At 43.5% G+C, this 12527-nt stretch overlaps 1 protein-coding gene across 5 annotated transcripts in view; it reads right to left on the bottom strand.

Moving 5' to 3' along the window:
• LOC115112476 (BTB/POZ domain-containing protein kctd15) overlaps positions 1–12527 on the bottom strand; it is a 50975-nt gene that overhangs the window by 32645 nt on the left and 5803 nt on the right. For all 5 annotated transcript variants that reach the window (XM_065013169.1, XM_065013168.1, XM_065013167.1 and 2 more), the window contains exons 3-4: positions 7996–8140; positions 2311–2616 (exon numbers count right to left, since the gene is read on the bottom strand). In XM_065013169.1, the coding sequence (XP_064869241.1) occupies positions 2311–2616; positions 7996–8140 (451 nt within the window). The remainder of the gene's footprint in view (positions 1–2310; positions 2617–7995; positions 8141–12527) is intronic.

The following is a 12527-nucleotide window of genomic DNA, read 5'->3' as shown; positions in this document are numbered from 1 at the left end:
ACTGAAGAGACTAAAGAATCCAAACCAGGGCAACACGGAAATACACACAAGTTCCCAACACTATTTTCCATCTCTTTCTCAAAACATTCCCTCTTTTTTTTCTTCTCTTTCTTCCTCTGTGGGCAGGGTGTGGTTGCATTCCCTTGGGTCAGGGTCCAGGACTGTAATCAGATCACAGGCACATTGTCTGGCCAGGTAAAATGAGGATTATTCTCATAACCTTCTCATACCAATGACACAGGACAGGATGAGGAAGTTCTTTAGAAAAATCTCCCCTTACACCAGAAAACACCTCCATCTGCTCTCTGTTCCCCTCACCTACAGCAGCTCAATGAGCCTAACTGCAAACCTAACTGCAGTGTGCGTGTGTGTGTGTGTGTGTGTGTGTGTGTGTGTGTGTGTGTGTGTGTGTGTGTGTGTGTGTGTGTGTGCGTGTGCGTGTGTGTGTGTGTGTGTGTGTGTTTGTCTTAAAGAGGCAAGCCCAGAGAGAGAAAGAGCCCTGCCGCGAACAACGCCTCCCCATCCGGGCAAAGGCTATACGTTGAGACAAAGCCCTCTAGAGCCCCACTGTGTCCCTCATTCACTAACACAAACATCACAAACAGGTAACCCTGAAGAGAGGGCAGGCTCCCGTTTATGCCAGCGCCAAGTCATTCCCATGCTGTCTGAGTCCCAAATTACACCCTATTCCCTATATAAGGTGCCATATTCCCCACTATATAGGGCATATGGTGCCATTTGGGATGCAGACACTGAATAATGGGGTTGGTTTCACCTCAGCTCCACAGAGACAGTGAGTCTGGGGGTTTGTTTCACCTTAGCTTCACAGAGAGAAACAGTGAGTCTGTGGGTTTGTTTCACCTCAGCTCAACAGAGAGACAGTGAGTCTGTGGGTTTGTTTCACCTCAGCTCAACAGAGAGACAGTGAGTCTGTGGGTTTGTTTCACCTCAGCTCAACAGAGAGACAGTGAGTCTGTGGGTTTGTTTAAACTCAGCTCAACAGAGAGACAGTGAGTCTGTGGGTTTGTTTAACCTCAGCTCAACAGAGAGACAGTGAGTCTGTGGGTTTGTTTCACCTCAGCTCAACAGAGACAGTGAGTCTGTGGGTTTGTTTCACCTCAGCTCCACGAGAGAGACAGTGAGTCTGTGGGTTGGTTTCACCTCAGCTCCACAGTCTGTGGGAAAGGCCTGATAATGAAAACTAAAATAGTCGGGATCCTTCCCAGTCCATTTGAGACAGATGTACGGCGCACACTGAGACCAAACTCAGCGGTAAACATAGTGGGAAAATGTTGTGTTAGTTGATGCGGCCAATTAATTATATTGCAAGCCATTTAAAAATCTATAAAAGAAGTATAAACCGGTTTAGGCTGTTTGAGAAATTGTAAGTATGGTATTAAAAAATGCAATACGTGTATTTCAATCTCCCCGGGCGGTGTTATATTGGAGTCTTTTTAAAAAGAGGAGCTGTGTCTTAAAAAGGAGTCAAACGTAAATTATGCATATCATTTTTTTCACCCCTCTCATTTTTAAGAGAAGAAAACATGGCGCAGAGCGCAGGCAGACAGACAGTGGAGAGGAGACAGGCTTTGTCCCGCTGCTCAGGCAGCTAGGCAGCAGACCCGGAGGTGGTCTCTCACATTGGCAGGAGGGCGGTGGAGGTGTCAGAGCAGAACGCCTGCCTGGCGTGTTGGGGGTAGTGTGGGGCATGCTGGGCGCTGGGTGAGGCTCCTCTATGTGTTCATCTGTATGGCTATTGGCAATGAGGTGTTGATGATACCACAGAGCTGTGGTGAGAGGCTGCTCTGCTCCTTAAAGCCTCATTCAAACCTTGGAGAGGGAAGAGTGCTTTCTGAGAGGAAGATGAATATTATTGCTGTGACATAAACCTACAAGTGGCTGAAAAAACGTGTCACTATCTCTGAACATCTTAAACAAATCCACTCTAAATCACATCAGAGTAACTATTATCCCATGTGAGTTGTGATGAGGGGTTGTTGCTACAGAACAGTCATCTTGTCTGTGGCTACACGCAGACTACAAATCATGTCACATGCCTTTACATGGACATTTCAAAGTGAAGTCCTTGTCCTATAGATCACCAGTGATGACTTTAGAACAGTCAACAGTCAACTTCACACCTGTAAAACGTGATACACCACTATACCCACTTTAAATCCTGCTCCCTCAAGACTATAGGAAAACAGAAGTCACAGAGGCTCTCTGGGGTTTACATCCTCAGGAAAAAAAACTTCTAGTGATGATTAAAGATGGCTGCCGACATTCATGCACAGACAAAACGTTATCTACCTGGACAGAGTTGAGCCTGCAGTAGCCGTTGAGGGGGAAGCGGATGACGTGCGTGGGGTCCTGGTTCCAGCCGGCGTTCACCGAGTTGCACATGACGTCTCCAGTCTCGGGGAAGATCTCCTCGATGAGCACCTTCTCCCCGCTAAGGGCGATCCTCTCACCTAGGTCAGGCGTCACCCGCACCACCAGGCAGTCACAGGGCTGGGCCGTCCTGCGCTGCTCCCTCTCCTGCTTCCAACGTTCCAGCTCCTTAATCATGGGGGACAGCTGGTAGTACCGAGCCTCCTCGTACAGCAGGTGGAACTCCTGGATGGGACAGGATAGGAAACATGCACAAACACTCAAATCCAAGTAATTTCATGCCTCTTTGTCCTTTTCACGGCACTTCGATACAAAGTAATTTTCTTAGCAAGTTAGGAGAGCATTTTTGCTAACCCTAACCCTTTTCCTAACCTTAACCTCAGTCTCCTAACCAACCTGCTATGTTAATTATCCTAACCTGCTGTGTAAATTCTCCTAAGCCGCTACGAAAAAATCACTTCCCTATCGAAGTGGTTTTAAAAGAGTGTATTTTATAGTCAGTCCCTCATATTCATCTCATGGTATTTCCTGGTTACAAATGATCTCGGTTAGGCTCACATTGAACATTCAAATATCTCAGATTGAAGAATGATTCACTGGTAAACCAGATCAGTCTCCAGTTGTTTACAAGAAAGGCCTGTATTGTTTTTTTATTACCATGCTAACCATGGCCATACTGTAGCTGCAATCAGCCAGTCACTCTCTACTCCAACAGTAGCTGTTGGCAGGGCTGAGCAATCCTCTAGCATGTTGTATTGAGCTCTACTCTATAGAGGCCTGTGTCAGTGAGGCGAGGCTCAGCGAGCCCAGGCTGCAGTGATGTGGGATGGGATGGTACATTCCTATGTGCAGACAGTCTAGCTGCAGCAGATTGCCTAGCTGCCTCCCCCCCTGGGCCGTGCTTGCTGGGGGCCATTTGCCCCTGCGCTCTTGCCTCTAATTTCCCACAAGACCAGATGGCACCATCGTTCAACACTACCATAGAAAATACCAGGAAGACTGAGGAAGAAAGGCAAGCTATTGGTAGTTAGCTAACAGAGGGGATGTGAGGGGAATATATATGGGAGAAGAAGTGAACATGAGGATAATTATAATATAAGCCATGGTTGATTTTTTTATGCATGCTTTACACAGAGGGGATTTATGGTAATGTCTAATGTGAATAGTGGCCCGATGTTAAGTTCTGATATCACAATTGTATATTGCGTCAGATGAGTATTGTAAATATGCTAGCAAAACAATCAGTAATTGATTTAGCTACCAGAAGCACTAGCTGGAAATTAGACAAAGGTAAATTGCTACATTTATGGGTGCTGCATTCCTAAAATGTTATTTGATGCATTTCCTGTACAAAGGGTAGGTCGAAAATACACAGAGGTTAAGATAACGTTGTCACAAATCTTGGACCTGCACTGTTGCTAACTACCAGCAGAGTTGCTAACTAGCATAGCTGGTCACATTGTTGAAAAGAGCTATGGGATATTAGAATCTTGTTGTCTTAACAATTGTCATCTTCAACCTAGCACAAAGGGAAACAATATTTCCCATGTCATAATGAGTTGCCATACCCTCCATGTATTTGCACTTCTAAAGTAAGTTAGGGTTTGTGCAGAGGAAAGAAAGAGAGCGTGCCTGTTTCAGTCTGACTGCATCATCATTGGCTGTGGGTGTTGGGTGTTGGGTACTGGGGGTGTTGGGTGCTGGGGGTGCTAGTGGTGCTGGGAAAACCAAATCTAAAAAGAGTTTTCCCTCGCCTCTTCAGACACTGCTGGGTACAGAGTATCCCCCTGTATGAAAAACCCTAACATGAAAAACCTTCTGCTTCTTTAACCCTCATTCGACCCCCCATCTGAAAACCAGGAATGGCCCAAAACCAACTCTAGCTGAAGCAGGCGGTGACGCAACACATCTTAAGCCGACATTCTAATATTTAATATTACAGAATGCGAAGGGGTGGTTCGGTCACTTTTTTTCTCAGCCTTCTCTAGGCCCTCCTCACTGCGGCTGACAAAATACATAAAGAGACGTTCCCCCTTAGGGGTGCTCTCTGTATCGAAGTGTAGCTCCTCATCCTTCACAGGTTTGAAGCCACGGATGGATGTGTTTTTAACAGGGGTCTGTCTGTGAGGCACTTTAGTCATCCTGAGCCTGAGCCGGGCAGAACAGAAAACAACAGAATAATCCTAACGTAATGCTGAAGTGAGGATGAGAGGGGAGACAGGCCCAACAGCTCTGTCTTGGCTGTATGCTGCCAGCTCAAAGAGACAATCTATCCCACAATCCTGTGTCCAGACAGGCCGGTTGAGCTCCAAAATAATGATCCGACCTGATCACCCACTGGCAAGGCAACATCGCAGGGAAGGATGGAGGGAGGGAGGGAGAGCAACATAGAGAGATGGGGAGAGAGAGAAAGAGAAGGAGCATACAGAGAGAGAGAGAGAGAGAGAGAGAGAGAGAGAGAGAGAGAGAGAGAGAGAGAGAGAAAGAGAAGGAGCATACAGAGAGAGAGAGACAGAGAGAGAGAGAGAGAGAGAGAGAGAGAGAGAGAGAGAGAAAGAGAAGAGAGAGAGAGACAGAGAGAGAGAGAGAGAGAGAGAAAGAGAGAGAGAGAGAGAAAGAGAGAGCATACAGATAGAGGGGAACAGGAACAAAATAGTTTTTACAGCTAAATAAACCAACCAAATTAGAAGTTACCTTCTGCACTGTCATTTGACATGGATATGGCAACACCACTGACCTATATGCAGTGATAATGAATAAGACGATAATGAATGTTAAAATGAGTTAGCCTTAATATTATAATAACACTTTGTCTATCACTGTGAGTGGCTGAGAAATCTACTGGATCGAACTGAGAAATAAAGAACTTACTGTTCATTGATATAAGAATATAATTGTAACATGCAAAAACACACCGGAATGGTTAAGGACCATCACCGAATTGACTGAGCATTGCTTACACTCTTTGTGATTCATTGTAGTCTGAATAATGTCTGAAATATGTCATGTGGAAAGCACATTAAGGGTGAATATTGTATTACATCTACTGATATATGCTGAATATTTGTTACTATACTGCTAAGCAGGCTTTCACATTGATTTAGCTAAACACACAGCATGTTGGCTGCCAGCAGCAGAAGAGAGCCAGGCCTGGGGCGACGCCAACACTGATTGTGTTCAGATAAGAACATACTCAAGTCATCCTAACCGTATTTGCATTTTTTTCAGAGTTCACACAAATTGAAAGGTATGCAGATCAACAGAGAGAGAGAGAGAGAGAGGAGGCTGGATGAGGGCACGTGAAGAGGGCACAACAAAGCCTCTTCCCCCTCAAGAAACTAAAAAGATTTGGCATGGGTCCTCAGATCCTCAAAAGGTTCTACAGCTGCAACATCGAGAGCATCCTGACCGGTTGCATCACTGCCTGGTACGGCAATTGCTCGGCCTCCGACCGCGAGGCACTACAGAGGGTAGTGCGTACGGCCCAGTACATCACTGGGGCTAAGCTGCCTGCCATCCAGGACCTCCACACCAGGCAGTGTCAGAGGAAGGCCCTAAAAATTGTCAAAGACCCCAGTCATAGACTGTTCCCTCTACTACCGCATGGCAAGCGGTACCGGAGTGCCAAGTCTAGGACAAAAAGGCTTCTCAACAGTTTTTACCCCCAAGCCATAAGACTCCTGAACAAGGACTCAAATGGCTACCCGGACTATTTGTATTGTGTGCCCCCTTCCCAACACCTCTTTACACTACTGCTACTCTCTGTTTATCATATATGCATAGTCACTTTAACCATATCTACATGTACATACTACCTCAATAAGCCCAACTAACCGGTGTCTGTATGTAGCCTCGCTACTGTTATTTTTCACTGTCTTTTTACTGTTGTTTTTATTTCTTTACCTACCTATTGTTCACCTAATACCTTTTTTGCACTGTTGGTTAGAGCCTGTAAGTAAGCATTTCACTGTCAAGTCTACTACACCTGTCGTATTCAGCACACGTGACAAATAAACTTGGATTTGATTTGATGCAAGGGAATTAATGTAATGAGTTGAAACAATGAGTCCTGATCCTGCATTCGTTTGACTTACAGTCATTGGCTGATTGGACTGTGTAGAATAGGAGTGGATGAGAACAGCTATAGCTTCCATACAGTACACTATACAGATCAAACCAAAATGTAATTTGCCAAAAATGTGAAGGAAGCTTCGTGTTCTCACTGTTGTTCAGGTCAGTCCCCATTCAGCCATAATGCTTGGCCCTGAGAGTTAGCCAGGGGGATCTGCCTCTCCTCTACTCCCCTTAGCCAGAGTGATGAACTAGTCCAAGCCGACAGGGAAAGACATGGACATGTGGGTATAATAGACTGAACTAAAAGGGATCCGGATGGACAGGAACAGATGGAGCACTGAATATGCTCTCCTTAGACATCATCAACCGGAACTTGACATTTTACTAATTGTGTTTTATATCGATCAAAGTGGTTATATCACAGAAGATTTGGCCAGAGTCCATGATCGATCGTTGGCCTGAATCTTTGCTCTGTTTCTAAGTAGAATAACTTAGTAACAATAATATGTGTATATTTCCAGAGCCGGTTGTTTTGCTAAGCCACGCGCATCCAGGAAGGAGTCTCCTCATGCGCACTCTGAAACAGGAGACAGGTGTGTGCAGCCACAGTGGGCTAACATGGACCAAAGTCGCTCCAGTTTCCCAGATAGAGCACTGTATAAAAATGTGTGTGTGTGTGTGTGTGTGCGTGCGTGCGTGCGCACGTGCGTGTGTGTGTGTGCGTGCGTGTGTGTCTGTCTGTCTGTAGACATCCACTACAGTACACTCCCTCCCCACACATTCCCCTCTGTCAGAATCAAGACCACATTATTCTCGCCTCCTCTAGTATTCCTACTTCCCTCTCAAGCCCAGTTCCTTTAAACTGTCATGGCACTCTATTGAGAGCAGAGAGAGAGGCAGTGGCTGGGAGACTGGGTGGTACTGTCAGACTGGAACAAGTGGAACAGGGGCTATACAGCCTGTTTCACCTGGCCTCACCTCTATAGAAATCATTTTTTTTGTGTGAGAAACAACAGCTCTGGGCTTTGGTTCACATCACAGAACTATGTTATGTTTTTGACCGAATTTTCACCTTTCCTCCACGGTATATTAAATGTTCAGTCTGGGATCTTAAGCACTTACAAATTGTAACATATTGTACAAATTGTATTAAAAATATATATAGAATCATTTGCAATTCGTAACATATCGAATTCAGAACTACTGGCTGAAATGATTCAATACCTTCAAAGCATCACTTTAATGATAAATCGGTGGGGATTCATTAGATTAGATTTCCAATGTTTTAGTAATAAAAAATATGACTGCTGATATTGACTTATAGAATGTGAAAGTAATGCTAAATAATGTTTATAATATAAATTGATAGACAGCTAAAACTAACATGTTGGACATTCCTCTCAGATGAGAGGGAAGATCAAACTTTGAATCAATCATCTATCCTTTGTATATTTCTACACTGTGTGAGTTCCTACTGCGCAGATACTGTACACATGATGCTATGGTGTGCAAATACAAATCATCATGTACCTTGAAGTCATCTGGGAGAAGCAGTTTGCAGGTCCTGAGGAAGCTGAGAATGTAACGGAATATTTCTCCATCCCTGTCGATGAAGTAGTGCTGCTTCAAGCTGTCCAGCACGATGGGCTCTGTGCCATTAAACAGACGGCTGATTCTGGAAATTGAAACACACACATATAATGGAATGAGGTTGAGTTGAGCGGCTGCCTTCAAACAATTACCATCCATTTATTTTTTCCATTTTATTAGCTCTAAGTCTGAAATGTATCAGCATCCTGGTTGAAACAAGGGGCTTATAAGGGACACTTCCTGTGTTCCAGGCCTGTTTGAAGTGTCCCTTCTGCTGTGTGATTAGGACAACATACAGTGTCTCAGCTGGTACTCACAGATATTAATGTTATGGGTTCAGTTTAAAGCTCGATTACTAAAGGCTTAATAAAACATTTACCTGGGGTTTGCTACAATGAAATATGATATATGTTTCTCTATAGCATTTGAATCCATGATGCTCTGATACCTATTTGTGTTTTGAATACAAATGTTCTATTGAATTATGTATTGATTTGGTTCATCTTAGAAAACAAATAAGACCAGAAGTGTGACTATTCCACCTCGTGCTGTGAAACAGCATTCACTCAAAAAGTCATTTCTCTAAAATCACTGACGCAGATTTTCCATTAGAATGCAGAACAACAGAGGGAAATTCCATGAATTATGGACATAACTTCTAAGTAATAAGACACCTGTAGATTGCCAAGCATCCATCCATAGTCGGCCTCTCGAAATGTAACCAGGAGTGAATAAGGAGCCTGGCTAACACTGGAAAATGCAGTAATATGTTAGCTTTCACCCACCATATACTGTCGATAAGATGCCTTGAGATATGGTTGGACAACTACACATTTCTCTCATCTCTTGTGAGGTTGTCGAGGTCCAGATGTAAGATCTTAATTTGATCACCCTGTTGCAAGAGGACTTTGCAGGAAATTAAAAACGTGTAGTGTATTTGACATTTACAAAGGCTTCTGAAGTTTGTAATGTCCACTTTTAAATTTCAGACTTGATTTTCCCTTACAAAAAAATCCCTTAATTATAATCCACATAATAATTTACATTTCCAGTTGCTGCAGGATTCTTTTCCTGATGTAGCAAACTGGCCCAAATTAAGATCCTACATCATTAGCTACTGTAGCTCTCAACCATTAGTTAATTCATTTCACCTCAGATCTTCACTAGGTGATAATAGCTATAGACCTGGAAGGACTAGGATTAGGACTTTTATGTTGGTCATTATTAGAGACATGATTGACATGGTGTCTCTATCGCTGTTTTACTTAAGTATTTGTATGTGTCACTCAACAGTTTTCTGTAGAAGTGGCAGTCCAGGTTGGAGTAACCTTTAAAATGGTTTGACTGAAACATTTCCCTCCTCTCTCCCAGAAACAGCTCTTGGCAGAGAGAAGTCTTCTCTGTTGTCATTGTTCTGATGTAATCAGCTCTTTAATCATGCTAACAGCTTTTAGGTCAGCTGAGTACAGTTAAACCACAAAGAAGATCACCAGAAAGTCTCATTCTCACAAGCTGCTTTTGCCCAGTGACTGTTAAATCCTGTTATAAGACATAACACAAGAAAGAGAGATGCTATGGGAATCTACACACACATTTTAGTCATTAGCAGACACTCTTATCCAGAGCAACTTACAGTTAGTGAGTACATGCATTTTCATACGGGTCCCCCGTGAGAATCAAACCCACAACTCCAACATTGCAAGCACCATGTTCTACCAACTGAGCCACACGGGACCATTTTGCAGTTTTGACTTTATAGTTAAATCTCTAAAGCGAATTGCATTGACTTTCCCTTACAATCCTTTGCTTTGTAAAGACACACACAGTGACTGTATCAAAGGGCTTCATCAGGTATAGACTGAATCCTATCATGTAGAATTTGCCATGTTTTTCCTTTCCTGTTAACTGTATAAAGAGAGCCAGTTCAAAGATGCTTTCCCTCTCTTTCTCTCCACTCACTTTCCCTCCCCTTCTCTCTCTCTTTCTCTCTCTCCATCTTTTCCCTCTCTCTTTCTCCCTTTCTCTCTGAAAATCGATGCAAAATGCTTTATAAAAAACCAATACTCATCTCCCTGTTATGCCCGAGGTGTTCCTTTCTCATATGGTCTTGCAATTCTTCCAGCTAGAATTTCACCATACCCCTCCAGGCTAACTCTGTTTTTCATCTCCACTTTTTTTTAAAAGCAATTAAAATGCTGCCTGTTTTTCTTTTCTTTCTTTTTCCCTCTCTCCATTTCTGTATCTCCCTCGGTCTCAGTGTTTCCTTTTGGTAAATCACTGATTGGGGGCCCTCCGCACCTGAAAGACGGACCCCCGCCCTCACCCAGCTTTGTTTCTGTCATGTCAGACAAGTAGAGAGCTATACACCATCCTGCCTGCCTGCCTGAGAGAGAGAGAGAGAGAGAGAGAGAGAGAGAGAGAGAGAGAGAGAGAGAGAGAGAGTCAGAGAGAGAGAGAGGGGCAGAGTGGGAGTTTGTGAAGGACAGAAGCATCTCTGATCTCACATCCCAGCGGTGCTGAGTAGAGGCAGCGTGGGTGCACAGGCGGTAGGTAGACATCTCATGGACCTACACATGTCAGACTAACAGTTTAGAGTCTGAAACTCATGGCTAGGGATGTGGGTGGGTCAAGACAAGTGCAGCTTTTCACTCTCTCCAAAATGAAAGACCTGAGCTGTCTTCAATAGATTCCCAATGAATTTTGACATACATTGCAGGACATCTTACATATGTCTGTGAAAACAAATGCCCAGAGTGTGTTTGGATGAATGTATCAAACCCAACTTCAAGGCCAGTACACTGGCTGTGTGAATAGATTTACAAATGGGTAGGGATGCCCATTGTCAAGTGTACACAGAGATTAAAACTGAAGGTTCAAACATTACTGAACTCTTGACTATTTCAAACTTTAATGAATAATGTTGTTCATGTGTAAAAGACATTCATAAAGGGGAGTAATAGTGCGTTTGGAGAGTGGTATATTGAGTGAATGTAGAACAAGTGGTATAGTAGCACACTACAGTGGTTTTCAAACTGTGGGGGTCCACCCCCCCCACCCCCTCTTAAAAAAAATGATTGAAGAATGCACAAGGTGCAATCATGCAACATCAGTTTTCCTCTTGTCATGTTATCCATTGTATACTTTAGAGAGCTATTTATAACTTGTCAGAAATGTCCAGATCAACTAGCCCATGTCAGCTCAAGGTTTTTAGGTTTGTTTGCCCATAGATTTTGTTGTGATGTTTGAGTCACTCAAATATTATATGAATACACATGAGACATGGCAAAATGTGTAGAATTGCAAGAAATTGTGGTTTATAGCGGCAAAATGCTCTCTCCACCAACAAGAGGAGTGTGGGGGGGGGTCCCAAATGCTGCAGAACCCCTGGCATAGTAGACAGTACCAGGGGTGACTGCATGTAGCTTAGTAGTTTGAGCGTTGGGCCAGTAACTGAAAGGTTGCTGGTTTGAATACCCAAGGTGATTTTTTGTTTTTATGCTATATTATATGCTATATGCCATCCCTCATAGATAATGGAAACCAGATGAATTATCAAAATAAGTAATAACTTGTGTCAAGGGTCATTTCAAAATAGTTTCCTTGTCTGTGTAATATTCTTCTCATTTACTTTCCTCAGCCACAGTAGAATGGAGCTCTGACGCTTATCTCCTTAACTGTGAACTCCCCAGAGCGGGTATCAATGTTTGATGACCCCTGTCCCTTACTGCAGTCTGTACAGAGGAAGATGAATACCCAGACATTAGTTACTAGACTAAGTTTCTCTATGCACTCTGCATTATTAACGCAGCAATCTATTAAAAGTCATCATCAACTTACAATTCTTTGAACCTTGTTCTTTAATTGTCAAGTTTCAGTGGATCATGGATGGCGGACTAGGACTAGACTCCTCCATGCACACCACACCGGATGTCCTCTAAAAAGACTGCATATAAGTCTGGCTATTGCAGTGTAATTGTTTTGCTTTCTGTCAGCCATTATCCTAATTCACACAAGAGGGCTCCTCCTCCACTGGCTCCAGAGGAAAGTGCACCCCTGAGGCAGACTGTGTGGAACACTGAAGAGAGAGAGAGAGAGAGAGAGAGAGAGAGAGAGAGAGAGAGAGAGAGAGAGAGAGAGAGAGGGAGACTGGCTCTCACATACACAGTTGTATCCTGTCTTTACTCTTACTGTAAAAGCATTGCTTCTGAGCTCCCTACTATACAGCATGTTTGTTACATTTGTATGGCTTTTCACCCTTGTGTATAATGTATATGCAATGTGTAACATCATTATGCAATATCATCATGTGAGGTCAGTGAAGGCTCCTCAGAGGAGGAAGGGAAGGGCCATCATCAGTGAATTTCCTTCTTTAAAAAAAAATCAACAATGTAGGCTGTGTGTAGCGGTTATGATATGGTTTGGCATGGAAAGGTTGTTTGCCTGGTCACATACAGCTGATGTGTTGTGCATTG

The sequence above is a fragment of the Oncorhynchus nerka genome, linkage group LG28, assembly GCF_034236695.1.
Source record: "Oncorhynchus nerka isolate Pitt River linkage group LG28, Oner_Uvic_2.0, whole genome shotgun sequence".
NCBI classification, from domain to species: Eukaryota; Metazoa; Chordata; class Actinopteri; order Salmoniformes; family Salmonidae; genus Oncorhynchus; species Oncorhynchus nerka.
The sequence above is the reverse complement of the archived record's forward strand: the minus strand, read 5'-3'. Positions and strand labels throughout refer to the sequence as shown.